The sequence below is a fragment of the Microdochium trichocladiopsis genome (genome assembly GCF_020744255.1).
Source record: "Microdochium trichocladiopsis strain MPI-CAGE-CH-0230 chromosome Unknown B0I36scaffold_4, whole genome shotgun sequence".
Classification (NCBI taxonomy): Eukaryota; Fungi; Ascomycota; class Sordariomycetes; order Xylariales; family Microdochiaceae; genus Microdochium; species Microdochium trichocladiopsis.
In genome coordinates, this window is record NW_025763547.1 from 2,537,018 (window position 1) to 2,551,064 (window position 14,047).

Sequence of the window (14,047 nt, forward strand, 5' to 3'; positions counted from 1 at the left end):
AACTTTTTATGGGGCCAGCGGGCGTTTGCAGAGCGCCGTGTGCAAAGTCCCAGGGTGGCGGGAGTGGTGCATGCCTACCTGCCGGGTAACCAAGAAGTACCAGCTTATCGCACACCGATAACACAAAAGGTGGGCCGGCTTCCAGCCAATCACTAGCAGCTGCACCTCACCGCGATGGTGCCTGGGACGCTGGTGCGAGTGAAGTTACGGGCAGTCTAGCTTTCAGGGCTGCTTGCGATCCAGCATTCGGACGACCGACGACTTGAGAATAGCCTGGTGAACAGCACCACTCCCGACACGACATCGTTCCCTCCAGTGTCGCGACCGAACTCGTCCAATATGGCGGACAACAAGATCCAGTATGGCCCGCGCCCAATGTGCTCATCAATACCGACTCCTGCTAATTTGACATCTGTAGAGAGCTTCTAACGAAGCCGCGAAATGAATTGACGTAGGCTCCCACCCCATATCGACCGCCAAGGGGGCAAGTCATATGCTAATTCTTGCGTCCTCACGACAGAGAGTATGAGATCTCGCTCCTCGAAGAGCACGAATTCAATGCAGGGCCTCTTTCCATACTCCAGACAGCCGTGCGCAGCCATACGCAAGTCCTCATCTCGATTCGCAACAACCGCAAGCTTCTCGCCCGAGTCAAGGCCTTCGACAGACACTGCAATATGGTACTAGAGAACGTCAAGGAGATGTGGACGGAGACGCCAAGACTAGCGGGAGGAAAGAAGGGCAGGCCGGTCAACAAGGATCGCTTCATCAGCAAGATGTATGATTTAATCCCGGCATTCATTGCTTTCGCATTGTACTGACCGAATTTTCGCAGGTTCCTGAGAGGAGACTCAGTCATTCTTGTTCTCCTCAGCTAGACAGAGATATATACGGATGCATTTGGACAGCCCAGCTTATGGACTTGGAGGATAAGGGTCACGAGACAACGAAGCTCGTCGTGCGAACTGGCCATCAGAGATGGGGCAGGCAGATAGTGCTGTAAGCAAAGGGCAGCAAAAATCAGACGTCTTCTGCGCGAGCTATGATGACAGCTCGTACCAGCCAAAAGCCATATGGCCAAGAAGGGGGCATAGGCACAAATACTCTTCGCAATAGATACCACTGATGTCAAAAGAAGCATTACAGAAATCTCCCAATCTGCTTTGGTACCTTCGATATCGACGTTCCTGGGTCACTGCCGTTCACCATTCGGCTTAGATAGCCTCCCACCCATCGTCCTCATTCAGTTGCAGCCCGGCTAGTCCAAGAAAGAAAGCCGCCAGTCCCCAGGCCCCAGGATCTGGGACTTCGTCATAGCGTGATTCACCCACATATACAGCTCGGCCGAGAACTGCGTGCATGCCTTTCGTCTTCAAAGCGCCTTGCTTCGCAGCGTCCGCCGCGTTTACAAGATCCCCCGTCTTCTCGAGTGATTCGACAAACGGGTACAGGCTGTCGACCAGGGTGCGATCTCCTGGGCGGGCGGGAGTATATTTCGACAACGCTTCGCAGCTGTGCTTGAGTGCAGTAGCCCATGTCTGCGCAGTGGCCTCGCCTGGGTTAGCTGAGCGGAGGGAATGCACCAGCGCGTTCAGAAGGATGGCGAACAGCGCCCCCGATGTGCCGTCCATCGAGTCCTCTACCACCGTGACAATCTTCTCCACTTCGGCAACCACATCGCTGGTTGGCGTGTTCTTCTGAATATGGCGGAGAACAGCTGCGACATGGATCGTTAGCGGACTGGCAACAACTCAGACCTCTATAGAGGGAATAGGCCTTACCATCAGCACCACGCTTGAGGCCGATTCCGCAGTCTCCATCACCAACGACCGTGTCGTATCTGGTAACCTCTGGCTCCGCTGCAATGACTGCCTTGAGGCCCGATGTGAGACTGGCAGCGAAACTCTCTGCATCCGTTGTGAGGTCGCTCTTCTTCATCTCTGTCGACTCGTCTTGTGGTGCATCGTCCCGAGTTGCGGTGTTATGAGTCTCCCAGGTCTCTTTGACAATCGGGGCCGCCCAGCCAGTGGCTTCGCAGGGGTAGTCCAACAGCTGTATCATGCTTGGGCCCCCGATGTCGGTGTTGACAACGTTCAGAAGTGAGATGCTGAAGCCAAGGCCGTTCAGACTGGTCATATAGGTGCCGCTCAGGATTCGGACCGGAGAAATGCCCCAACCACTTCCCAGCTGCTTCACGACCTCGGTTGTGATGCCACCCAGCTCGAGCACACTAACACCCCCGAGATTGTTGACAAGCAAGACCACCTCGTTTGAGTTGACATTGACGAAGGCCCGGTCTTTGTCGTTCTGGTCAAGCAGCTGGGCGAGCATCTTCTTGACCAGTTGCGGCAGATCAAGCTTTGCCTGCTCGGAGCCAGCCTCGTTGTGAATGCCCATGCCAATCTCCACCTCGCCGTCGTCGAGATGCTGCTTCGACGAGACCTGTCTACCAGGTACATGAACATGATCCAGGCTGGCCCCGACGCTGACAAGATTTTCAGCGGTCAACTTGGCCACTTTCTGTACCTGCTCCAAGCTCGCACCCTGGGCTGCCAGTGCTCCAGCTATCTTGTGCACTAGGACTGTGCCGGCAATGCCTCGCCTGCCGACTTTGCCGCCCTTGGCCCTACCGACACCAACATCGTCGCCGACCACGACCATCTCTGCAGCCACGCCTGCCGCCTTGGCCTTCTCCACCGCCATGCCGAAGTTGAGTATATCACCAGTGTAGTTCATGACAGTCACCAGCACTCCGCGCTCCGTGTCGACTCTCGAGGTGATTGCGGCGCGCACCTGCTCCGCGCTCGGGGAAGCGAAGATGGACCCCGCGACAGCAGCTGATAGCAAGCCATTGCCCACGAAGGCGCCGAAGCTGGGTTCGTGGCCAGAGCCGCCGCCACTGATGATGCTCACTTGGTGCTTGGCCGAGGGCGAGGGTCGGCGATATATTATCTTGTTCTTGCTGTCGAGTGCTACGGACGGATTCGTCAGGGTAAGGCTCTCCAGTGCCGAGTTCACCAGGAGTGTAGGGTCATTGATGAAGTGCTTCGCAGCCATGATGGCTGGCTCTTGGCCGAAAGGAAATGTTCCTTGTTGATATTGTTGGATAATAGCAAAGTAAGAAGGTGTGGCTAGAAGCAGCGTCCTAGGTATTGATGACAAAAGTCTGTGTATTGGGCTACTAATCTATCTGAAGAGGACCATGCCAAAGCGTACTTACAACCTGCAGCCAAGATAACGGTCGCAGAAGGGAGAGGCGACGCAACCCACCAAATGACGTTGTTGGGCGAGCGGGGAAATAGCCTGGGGGGTCCGGAGCTCACCAGAAACACATGTGTGGCTCGAAGGTGACAGCTGTGTCAATGCAGTAGATGGGGGAAAGGTTATTTATTGCTGAAGGAAGACATACAGCCATGGACTTGTTCCAATCGGCAGTAGGCAGGCACCTGGGCATTTCTGGGGGGAGAGGGCATATGACGTAGCCGTCTCATTGCGTGTAGCAGCATCACTATCGCGAGGTGAAAATGCCGTAAACACGACCGCATATCCATCGCGGGGCAAAACGACTGTACGTAGAACACGAAAGCTGAAGATGATTTGCAGAAGCGCAACTCGGAGCTCGCAGCAGGTGTCATAACACAAGCTTCGCCCAAGCAGCCGGAGCTCCAGGATTGGGTGCGTCCGCCCCACCTCGAAATTTCCCCATGTGCGACAGGCACGCTTTTTCTGTGACTCAAGCACTACTCAATACCACCCCCTCCAGCGTTGTTCTTCAAAACAAGAAAGGCTCGCGCCCCGAGAAGCCTGTCCTCCGCCCGTTGGGCCCATTATCACGAAGGCGCAGACTCTCACCCAGTGGCCAGTCATTCTAGAGGACCACCGCAAACATCAAGAGACACCAAGCCACAACAGCAGAGGGGTGTTTCGAGCCCTGTCCCTCATTCACCCCACTATCGCAACAGCGATCCTACCAATGGCGACCGAACAGAACGAAGCGCCCGCGGCCATTTCGGCTCCGATTCCCTCCGAGTCGCAGCCAGAGGCCAACCCTGCGAAGGTCGAGGCTCCAGGAAAGAGCGAGAAAGGCGAGAAGAACGAGAAGAAGAAGGACAGCGCAAAGACCGATGGCGCGGCAGACCCATCAGGCACACCGAAGCTCACAGGAGCCGAGCTGAAGGCCAAGGCCAAGGCTGAGAAGGCCGCTCGTAGAGCGCAGGCGAAATCGTCCAAAGATCAAGCCAAAGGCGAAGCTGCCGTCTCTTCAAATCCGGTGCAGCTCGGCCCTTCTGCAGCGGAGGTCAAGGCGGGCAAGGGCAAGGGAAGGCAAGATGGCAGTGCGACTGGGGGTTCTGGCACCAGGGCCGCTGGACCCAGAACTTTTGTGGCTGCGGCTCCTGTTGAGCCGAAGAACATCATCCCAGAGTGCTTTAGCCACCTCTCCATGGCTAGAAGGATACCCATGACACAGGCCGACAAGGATGTGCATCCGACTGTCCTTGCTCTTGGTCAGCAGATGGCCACATTCGCGATTGACGAGAGCATTTTGAGGCTAAAGGCGACGCTTCTCGCCTTCAAGAAGGTTAGTACCGTTATCGATTCATGTGAACCGACACAGTGGACGTTAACATGCAATAGGTCATCACCTCATACAACACGCCACCAGGAAACACACTGGCTAGGCATCTCACACCCCATGTGCTCAACCCACAAATCGAATATCTGACGGCGTGTCGGCCAATGTGCTTTTCTATGGGAAACGCCATTCGGTGGCTGAAGCTGCAGGTCAGCAAGATCGACCCTGATGTCGCCGAGCATGAGGCCAAGAAGCTGCTATGCGAGAGCATAGACAATTTTATCCAAGAGCGCATCACCATGGCGGATGTGGTCATCATGGAACAGGCAGGCAAGAAGATCAGGGATGGCGATGTTGTCTTGACCCACGGACGCAGCACACTTGTGGAGCGCACCCTTCTTCGGGCATTTGAGGAGGGAAAGAAGTTTAGTGTGTTTGTGGTTGACGACCCGTATGCGAGGACAGGCCAGCAACTTGCAAAGACACTTACAGGAGCGGGTATCAAGGTAACATACTGCGGCGACTTCGGCGGCTTGAGATCACACATACATGAATCTTCCAAGATTATCCTTTCCGCAGAATCCATGTTCAACAACGGCTCCATGTACGGCCGATCTGGATTCTGCGATGTCGCCATTGCCGCCAAGGAGGTCGGCAGACCAGTCATTGCCCTGTGCGAGACGATCAACATTACCGAGCGTGTGACGACTGACTCGGTCACGTACAACGAGATCGACCCAGAGAGGAGCTCAGCAGCTGCATTCAGGTTGTTGTTCGACACAACTCCAGCACAATTCCTTTCAATGGTCATCACAGAACTTGGATCCGTCCAGCCCACCTCCGTGTCAGATCTGCTGCGCAAGCTGGAAGAGTCCAATTAGATGGTCCGAAAACTGTTGATTGCACTGGAGTCGTGCTGGTGACAGGACAAAACTGGGGCCTTAGACGTAGATGTACCAGCATAGAACAAGAACTCATACCCAATGTTCGCAATTCCAGCAGCGAATGGTGCAGGACAGTGACAGTTGACAGTGCTACAATATCACATCGACTCGATGCATATACATTCAGGATACTGTCTCGATTGGTGTATCAGAGAATAGCCATCTTCTGAGCTTGGCGCTGCAGAAACGCAACTGCTTGTGGACTTCCATATGTACAAACCGCTAATCTCTTTTTGATAGCAGATATTTTTCGGCGCCTCTTGTTCTCCTGTGCCACAGACAGCATACTGTATCAATGCCACTATCTTGATGTGCCTTCTCGATTTGGCTCTTTGTTGTCGCCCACTGCTCGGCCCGCCGCCCGTCTGCCTGTCTTTCTAAGCAGTGGCTTGCTCGGCATCGCGCGCAGCCTTGCGCGCCCGCTTCTCCAAAATAGCCTGTTTCCGCTCGGCGAGCACGGCAGTCTGCCTCTCGTCCACGCCCTGCAGCCAGTATCCGAAACTGCCACCAACGCCGGCGAATACGGGCCAAGCCCACAGAGAGCCCCTGTTGAAGAAAGGCCGCATCTCGAGGCCGAGCTGCCAGAAGCGCACGGCGACACCTAGATCGAGGGGAATGGGTTCAATGGTTAGTAGCTGGTATCAGAAGAAGCAGATGCGCGGGTGAGCTGATGGCGGCGATTGAGCTGCACCACGAAGATCAGGCGTGGCTGTGCGGTCTCAATTGCCCTTCCCTCGTTGTCTCTCTTTGCGCTCTGCCGGATCTGCGCGCTTGCGCAATGCCACGTACCGAAGCCGGACCAGAACAGAACTCGGTGCACCATTGTGATTGATTCGTTGATTTCGAGGTGGGTTGAAGATGGTGTGAGCTTTGCAGCAGCGTCTGCCGGGGGCGAGTGGACCTTGTCACACAGTCGTCTATAGTCTTCGCGAGTCGCTGCTCAAGGGAATCGAAGTACTCTGCTTTGATGGCTGTCGCGCCCCGTCTCTGTCTCGATGCCGATATGACAAGCTGCCGCGCGGGATGGCTTGGAGGTTGCAAGTGCTTGGTCCTGTCTGGATGGGGGGAGCTTTGGTGGTCCATACCGGGGTTTTCCCGCACCACGGACCTGAAGTACCTTGCTGCAGACGCCTAGGCACAAAGATACCTTCTGGCGGTGGGCCCAGGTCATGAATTTCCTGACTCGCTGGTTGGTCATACCCCTGTCACACGCTCGGCTTTGAGTGGGGCCAAGATTTCTCGAGGACGCGGTCCCTAACCGTGTCCCTGTCCAAGTTGGTCGAGGTCGAATTTCCAGCAGCTCCAAACTGGTAATCAGGTCATCCACGATTCCAGTTCTGCCCAGGGTGCTTTGCGCTCTCCACCATCGCATCAAGTTCCGGCGACCCTCGCGACCACCAGGCATTCGCGACAAGTCAACTTCCCCATCTCGCGTACGCTACGAATCACAGGATCGATAAGCGACATCACCACACCATCACGTCCCCATTGCACACTCGTAGTGCTTTCAACATCGTCCCGAACCGGCCGCCAATGTGTTCCAGCTAAGCATCCTACTTCGCCAGAGGCCTGATGGCTTCATCCGTGGTAGCGCCTGCGCCAGTGTCGGCCGACGAGTCCAGTGCAACTGCTGCCAACAGGCCAGCCTCGATCGCGCCGCGCAAGTTCAAGGCGTCAGATCTGCCGTTGACCTCGGCCACGAGGTCCGCGATCGAGAGTCTTGCCCACAGCTTCAAGAAGAAGGGCGGCTATGATGCAATTCGCAAGGAAGTGTGGGAGAAGTTCGAGGCCAGCGTACGTGCTTCAGCTTGCGCCCTACTCTCGAGAAGCCAATGATCCCTCGTCGCGGTATACTAACCAGCTTGTGGTTTCTGAGCACAGGATTTCGAAGCAGAGATCAAGAAGTCAATCTTGCAAGTCGCCGAGAAGGAAGTCGAACGAAACCCATCACAGCTCCTAACCCTCAACCAGCGCAAGGCGGCCGCGCTGATTGACGGCGCACTCGTATTCTCGGGCATCTACCAAAATGCCGAGGCTGTGATTGGACAGCTCATCGACGACAAAGCCATCGAGGCACGGATACGACAACTGCGTGCCGCAGAGATTGGCGAAGAGGCCGCGGAAGACGAGCGCGTACGTGGCTCCAAGACAGACGAGGACTATGCCGCAGAGTCTACCGCCCGCTTGAACGAGCGTGAACGTGTCAGACGTGAGCTCAGGGAGAAAGAAGAACAGATCCTTGAGGAGAAACGCAAGATCGAGCGAGAGGAGCAGAAACAGCGCGACCGCGAGGCAGAAAAAGCCGAAATTAAGCGTAAAGAAGAGCGTGATGCGCGCCGTCGCGAGCGAGAAAGAAAGGAAGAGGAACGCGAGGAGCAGAGGAAGAAGGAGAGAGAAGAACGCCGCCGGGCTCGCGAAGAGCGGGAGCGTGAACGGGAAAAGGAGCGCGAACTCGAACGCAGCCGACGAAGCTCAAGATCCAGGGATAGATCACATCGCCATGACCGGGACCGGAGTCGGCGCCGCGACAGCCGCGACAGAAGCCGACATCGCCATGACAGTAGGCGCCCTGACAGCAGAGATCGGCGCCGCCGGAGCGATCGATCACGGGAGGATGATGGCAGTCGCAGGCGAGAGACGAGCAGGAAGCAGCTCTCAAAGGAGGATATCGAACGGCTCGAGCAGGAAGCCTTGGCTGACCTGCTGCGCGAAAGCACAAAGACTGACGCCGTCAAGGAGCCCGAAGAAGAGGAAGATGCTGACGAGAAGCTGCCACCGCCTCCACCTAGGCGAACGAAGCCCGCTTCTGCTATTCAGCCTATCCGTCGCGAGTCTTCCAAGGCTTCTGAATCCAAGAAGACACAAGTACCTGTGAAAACGGACTCGAAGGACTCAGCGCGAGATGTGTCGAAGGATGCGAGCGACCGTCAGGAGAGCAAGCTTGCCAAGCCCGCAGAGCCAACGCCCAGCAAGGAACCAAAGATTGCAGTCAAACTCAAGTCTCAGGATTTGACGGCGTCTACGACCGCACCTCAGCCAGCAAAAGTAGCGTCTAAGGTTGCAGCTGTCCAGGGTGGGACGACAAAAGAACGGAGAGACCGCAGTGCCTCCCGTCACACTAGACCCGAGCGCGGCAGGACTAGGAGCATCTCGCGATCACGTCCAGAGCGGAAAGATCGCAGCCGTTCCCGTGCACGAGATGACAGGGACCGCAGTCGGGACCGTGACAGAGACCGAGAGAGGGAACGGGAGCGTGACCGGGATCGCGACCGGGATCGCGACCGTGATAGAGATCGGGATCGTGAACGGGACAGGGATCGCGACCGGCCCGTCATCCAGACGGATTGCTACAGACCAAACGAGCAACTCAGGTCACCTGTTCGCAATGCTCGAGACGGCAAAGCAGACCGGAGTCGGTCCAGAGGAAGGGCTGAGCGCAGCAGATCGAGAGGCCGCTATAAGCCAGCCGAGACACGAACAGCAGCACGCAGCAGGTCGCGCAGGAGAGACGACCACCGAGATGACAGATCCCGCTCGCCCCGTCCGAGGGCGGCAGAGCGCCGCGACAGGAGCCGGTCCACTACAGCACGAAGAGACAGGGGTCGCGACGATAGAAGGGACGACAGAAGGGACTACAGACGACAGAGTCGTTCACGCTCGCGGCGAAGAGGTGGAGTCTCGTCCACGACTGAGCTCAACGACGCTGAGACGTGGAAGCAAGGCGAGATCAAGAAACGCGAGCAGGAAGCCAAGGCTTATTTGGCCGCACAGCGAGAAGCTCGGGAAAAAGGTCTTCCCATTCCCGGCATCGACGACAAGAGACCTGCTGGGGACGACCACGATAGGCGAGGAGGCTCACCAGATGTCAAGCGCCGGGGTCTTGGTGAGGACATTGATCGATACCGCCCTGGAGAGCGGGACGCAGATCGCGCTGCAGACCGGGACAGGGACAGAGACAGGGAGCGAGACCGGGACCGGGACCGGGAGCGTGACAGAGAACGGGACAGGGAGCGGCGGGCACCACCACCACCACCGCCTCGCGACCGTAGTGCTGAGTCGCGAAAAGATCGTGACCGTCGTCCGGCGGCTGCATTGCGAGATCGGAGTACAGAGTCACGACGTGACGGAAACAGGCGCGACAGGAGCACGGAATCTCGGCGGGACCGTGACCGGACGGAGCGGCGAGATCGCGACCACCGTGATGCTGAGAGGGACAGGGTCCGAGATGACCGCCGCGAACGTCGGCGCAGCCGTACACGAAGTCCAGCAGTTCGGCGGCGCTCGCGTTCTCGGTCACGGGACAGGGAGAGCCGAACATATCGGCCCCGTGATGATCGAGACCGTGACCGGGACCGGGACCGAGACGACCGCGATAGGGCTCGAGACCGGGACCGGGACCGGGATAGAGAGAGGGATCGCAGCAGGGACCGCGAAAGAGATAGGCGGTCGCGCCGCGATAGGAGCACGGATTCCCGGCGTGATACTCATCGTCGCGACAGGAGCCGGAGCCGCAGACGGAGCAGAAGCCCAAGGTAGAGCCAAGGGCGGCTCCCAAGCCATCTACGCGACGCACGGGATCTTTCAGCAGCAACGAGGACGGTGTTGCCAGGAGCGCCGGCTACCACCGAGTCAGTCAGTAGTAGGAAGCAGGTTTACGTTCCGCCGTATTCCTTGCTCAGGCGGACTGCTGTGCGTGCGGTCGAGGCACACAGAGCCGCACATCGGTCTATGTATCCATTTAGTAATCAGATGCCATGACATCCTTTTGAGTGATGACCAGGGGCTGTTGCAGACAAGAGAATTGGCATTGAAAAGCCCGTGCATCGAGTGCGAGGACGTCTTCGTGCATTTTCCAGAGGAAGACGGTATCTCATGCCTTCAAGTAGGCTAGATATACATGTACAATGGCATTGTCAGAAAGAGCATACTTGAAAGACGCATAAATCACACAGTTTGTCACGCAAGGCATTGAGAGGCTTTCCTCTGTGGAACATCAGTGCTTCGATAAAGAAGGTTGTGGTAGGAGCCACTGTTGACTGGCATGCAAGCTGGTCGACTAGACGGCAAAGTCGTTGCATCCAGCCCTGATCTGTCTGCTTGGACGTTGGCACGCGGTGCGCGATTGAGTAGGGTGGGGGAATGGAGGGTGATGAGGTCATCTGGATGGGCTTGGAGTAAGTACCTAGTGGTATGATGAATGCGAGCTCAGCGTTTTTCTTTACGCAAATGGTGCATTAATTACTCGAGGATTTTAGGTTTATCGTCCGGGCAGAAATGGGCTCAGGCCACCATGGAGGCTACTTTCGCCCGCCGTTTACCCAGATCCTTAACTGATCCTCAGGGGATTTCAGCAGGGCAACGGCCAATCTTGTGAACGGAGAGAGTCTGGTGCCTCTGATGCCAAAGATAGTGAAAGCGGACCAAGGCTCCAGCCAGCCAGGCTGGGCGAACAGTCGCAGGCCGGGGGCGGGCACGGTGCGGTGCGGTGCGGGTCGGCCGGGAGAGTCTGCTCCATTCCTTGCCAAGCGGCTCCGTGGCGACGGAGATAGGCGCTGATACGCAGCCGCAGCCTGCAGCCAGGCTGGTTTCAGCGTTGGTACTGATGTCGGGTCGACCCCATCATGGGCCTTTAGAGAGGCACAATACGGGGCTGCCTGGCACCACGGCACAGGCAACCTGGAGAGCGGAAACCGTCACGTTCTACATGGTAGAAGAAAAGAGACTGGCGGTGGAGGGCTGAGCTGGCGGGGACGGGACGTGTGCTTGCTTTGGCTCCATGGTCGAGTGTCCAGGCCCAGGCAAGGCAAGGCAGACCCTGCTTGCAGCCGCGACGGCATCGTGCCCAAGCCGTGGTGGGTTGTGCCGCTGCACATCTTTGCCTGCCCGGTTACTGGGGCGGAAGTGGCGCCGAGGGAGGAGAAAAGAAAGCAGAAGGGCGGCACTATTCACACCAACTACAACGAATGCCCTTCCTTGCCGGGGAGATTGCGGTCGAAGGGGGAGGTGTTGAGTACTCTGTACGTAGGTAGACACGCAACGCAGCAGCAGCAAGGGCGCGGGCCAAGCTGACGACACAGATGGAGCGTCAGCGGCAGCCCCGTCTCCACCCACCGAGCGTGCGTGCCTTCCCAGATAGACCGTCCCGCCCTGCGTCTGCCTCTGGTCTGCTCTGGTCTGGTCTGGTCTCTCTCTGCCTGCTCTGCCTCTAACTTACCTCACCTTCCACCTCCACACCCACCGGGCTCGGCCAGGCGCTAACCCAACCAACTCGCTCCTCTTCGTCACCTGCCTCTCCAAGCCGCCCGTCTTTGTTCCCGCACCGCTTCTTCCTCGTGCGTCTCTTTTGTCCATTTCCCCTGCCTTCCGCATCTTGACCTTGCCGCGCACTTGACCCGCTGCATCGCGCGCGCCTTATCAGCAGGCATCAAACAATCGCCACTCGAGTACTCATGCGAGAGGTGCGACGGTGACGGAAACGTCCCAGCGCCTCCGGCCCCCGCCGCCAACACCACCCGCTGTCCGGATACAGCCCGCTTCTCTTCGCCGCGTCGACACGTCTCATTTACCGCATACTGCCTGTGCGCCGGCGCTCGCGAGTCCCGTCGTTCGTATCTGCCGTCTTCTGCAGAACGCCCAAAACAGACCTCACCCACAGCAGTCATGCTCCCCGACAACATGAACAGCGTCATCATCGGCCTCCTCTCCTCTTTCGGCTCCGCCATCATCATCGCCCTCATCTTCCTTGTCATCTACTTCTTCCGCTACACATCATCCGGCCGCATCTTCCTCGACCGTATCGGTCGTCCCGGCGAATATGACGACGAACAGGCATTCCTCCGCGAGGAGGCTGACGCCCTTGAGACGATGGACGATCTCCAGAGAACAGAATACTTAAGAGCAAAGGGTGTGTAGCGCTGACGAACGTGCAACCCCAAGCGTGACCCTCTTTACTGATTTGCCATGGATGTCTAGCCTTTATTCAGGGAAATCCACCAGAGTCGATACAGACCGATATTTCGCTATCACAGTATCTTGCGATCCAGGAGAAGGGTGTTTCTGCCTGGCAGTTCGAGCCAGAACTCGAGATCGCCAATTGCTTCGTCGAAGCCAGGACCGAGATTGAGTTCTTCGACTCTGAATGCACGGTCATGAGCAATCTGCCAGTCCCTAAGCAGAACGAAGTCTATTACTGGGAAGCCAAGATCTACGACAAACCCGAAAACACTCTTCTTAGCATTGGCATGTCCACAAAACCGTATCCCTTGTTCCGCCTGCCTGGTATGTGTCAAATCTGTTCCACATCTCCATGTGCCGCTGCAGCTAACTTTTGCTGCTAAACGCAGGCTATCACAAATACTCGATTGCGTACACCTCTACGGGCGCCCGCAGATACAATCAGCCGTTTCACGGGACACCCTACGGCCCAGCGCTTGTTCAGGGCGATGTCGTTGGTGTTGGCTACCGCCCGCGTACTGGCTCAATCTTCTTCACTCGCAACGGCAAGCGTCTTGAAGACATTTGCCAGGGCTTAAAGTCGCAGAACTTCTTCCCCTCAGTTGGCGCCAATGGTCCATGCATTGTGCACGTCAACTTTGGTCAAGCTGGATTCGTCTTCTTGGAAGCAAATGTGAAGAAATGGGGTCTTGCTCCCATGACTGGCAGCCTAGCTCCTCCTCCTCCATATGGCAGTGAGCAAGGAAGCATTTTGTTGGAGACTGGTAGGCGGAAGGACGAGTATACTCCTGGCTCGCCGGCTAGAGGTCACAGCTACACGAACTCCCTCCAAATGTACACCGGCCGCGGCCCAATCTTGGACCCAGGCCATTCGCGCACCAGGAGTGGTAACTTCAGAGTACTTCCGCCCACCAGCCCAGGCCCCCAAAGGAGCCCTACTGATATCTCCCTGGCGCAGCTGGTGCCTACAGACGAACCTGGCGAGGCCAGCGGCAGTAATGCTCTGGATTCGGGTGATCACGTGGTAGATGTCACTGGTCTCGGCCTGCACGAGTCATCACATCCCCCGCCCGAATACACAAGCCCGGACCAGTCAGAGAATGACTCTGGAAGCAGCTCCGACAGCGATGACGTCCCGCTGATGCGGCCAGGACGCAGTCGTGGTGCGTCCGCAGCAACCTTGCGGCCCCACAACCCGCCCATCCCGAGCTACAGCGATGCTGTTCGCCAAGGCGCCGGTAGAGACAGGAGCCGAAGCGACACCAGTGCGATGACGTCCAGGGGAAGCGGCCACAGTCGACGCTGAGACAATAACCTCGTCATGTGCTTCGGCCGTTGAGCATGAGAGCCGTGCGAGACCATCGAATTCACCTTACATTTGGGGCTTGGAGTTTGGAGCAAAGTTTACATCATTCACTTGAAAGGAGCGGCCGTTTGTTGTACTTTTGGATAGTGCGTGGCTTCACAATGACGATTTGTCATTAGTACCAAAGCCTAGGAGAGCAAGCATGGCGAGGCGGAGTTGTTGCCGAAGCGTGAGCTGGGGTCGTTGTCAACGACGCTCGGCCGCTTATTC

General features: G+C 57.2%; 6 protein-coding genes across 6 annotated transcripts; 4 read left to right on the plus strand and 2 right to left on the minus strand.

Annotated features, from left to right (window-relative positions):
* Positions 1-215: 215 nt before the first annotated feature.
* On the plus strand, positions 216-1,150 carry B0I36DRAFT_321280 (small nuclear ribonucleoprotein Sm D2). Its single transcript, XM_046153675.1, has 4 exons — positions 216-359; positions 419-451; positions 521-778; positions 836-1,150. Exons 1-4 carry the CDS (start codon positions 340-342, stop codon positions 876-878), a joined length of 354 nt encoding a protein of 117 aa, XP_046014196.1. The 5' UTR covers positions 216-339; the 3' UTR covers positions 879-1,150.
* A 64-nt stretch (positions 1,151-1,214) lies between these two features.
* Positions 1,215-3,057, minus strand: B0I36DRAFT_348430 (Dak1 domain-containing protein; the record flags this gene model as incomplete). Its single annotated transcript, XM_046156694.1, has 2 exons — positions 1,215-1,717; positions 1,782-3,057. The coding sequence occupies 2 exons, from the start codon at positions 3,055-3,057 to the stop codon at positions 1,215-1,217; spliced, it is 1,779 nt and encodes a 592-aa protein (XP_046014197.1).
* A 1,402-nt stretch (positions 3,058-4,459) lies between these two features.
* B0I36DRAFT_241511 (uncharacterized protein) lies at positions 4,460-5,454 on the plus strand (the record flags this gene model as incomplete). Its single annotated transcript, XM_046149849.1, has 2 exons — positions 4,460-4,579; positions 4,636-5,454. 2 exons carry the CDS (start codon positions 4,460-4,462, stop codon positions 5,452-5,454), a joined length of 939 nt encoding a protein of 312 aa, XP_046014198.1.
* A 47-nt stretch (positions 5,455-5,501) lies between these two features.
* Positions 5,502-6,554, minus strand: B0I36DRAFT_321284 (uncharacterized protein). Its single transcript, XM_046153676.1, has 2 exons — positions 6,307-6,554; positions 5,502-6,118 (listed from the first exon to the last, which is right to left on the minus strand). Exons 1-2 carry the CDS (start codon positions 6,338-6,340, stop codon positions 5,895-5,897), a joined length of 258 nt encoding a protein of 85 aa, XP_046014199.1. The 5' UTR covers positions 6,341-6,554; the 3' UTR covers positions 5,502-5,894.
* Positions 6,555-6,832: 278 nt separating this feature from the next.
* On the plus strand, positions 6,833-10,481 carry B0I36DRAFT_321286 (complex proteins associated with Set1p component shg1-domain-containing protein). Its single transcript, XM_046153677.1, has 2 exons — positions 6,833-7,311; positions 7,399-10,481. Exons 1-2 carry the CDS (start codon positions 7,090-7,092, stop codon positions 10,051-10,053), a joined length of 2,877 nt encoding a protein of 958 aa, XP_046014200.1. The 5' UTR covers positions 6,833-7,089; the 3' UTR covers positions 10,054-10,481.
* A 1,711-nt stretch (positions 10,482-12,192) lies between these two features.
* Positions 12,193-13,777, plus strand: B0I36DRAFT_241049 (concanavalin A-like lectin/glucanase domain-containing protein; the record flags this gene model as incomplete). The annotated part of the gene is made up of 3 exons (XM_046149813.1): positions 12,193-12,421; positions 12,490-12,795; positions 12,861-13,777. The coding sequence occupies 3 exons, from the start codon at positions 12,193-12,195 to the stop codon at positions 13,775-13,777; spliced, it is 1,452 nt and encodes a 483-aa protein (XP_046014201.1).
* Positions 13,778-14,047: the final 270 nt, after the last annotated feature.

What these genes read in the sequence shown, in the direction of transcription:
- B0I36DRAFT_321284 (XM_046153676.1), bottom strand. Translation starts at nt 6,340, where the DNA reads ATGGTGCACCGAGTTCTGTTCTGGTCCGGCTTCG. An exon ending in TCTGTTCTGGTCCGGCTTCG is followed by an intron (nt 6,119 to 6,306) that starts GTACGTGGCATT and finishes CCCTCGATCTAG; the next exon opens with GTGTCGCCGTGCGCTTCTGG.
- B0I36DRAFT_321286 (XM_046153677.1), top strand. Translation starts at nt 7,090, where the DNA reads ATGGCTTCATCCGTGGTAGCGCCTGCGCCAGTGTCGGCCGACGAGTCC. An exon ending in GGGAGAAGTTCGAGGCCAGC is followed by an intron (nt 7,312 to 7,398) that starts GTACGTGCTTCA and finishes TTCTGAGCACAG; the next exon opens with GATTTCGAAGCAGAGATCAA.
- B0I36DRAFT_321280 (XM_046153675.1), top strand. Translation starts at nt 340, where the DNA reads ATGGCGGACAACAAGATCCA. An exon ending in AAGCCGCGAAATGAATTGAC is followed by an intron (nt 452 to 520) that starts GTAGGCTCCCAC and finishes TCCTCACGACAG; the next exon opens with AGAGTATGAGATCTCGCTCC. An exon ending in GATCGCTTCATCAGCAAGAT is followed by an intron (nt 779 to 835) that starts GTATGATTTAAT and finishes GAATTTTCGCAG; the next exon opens with GTTCCTGAGAGGAGACTCAG.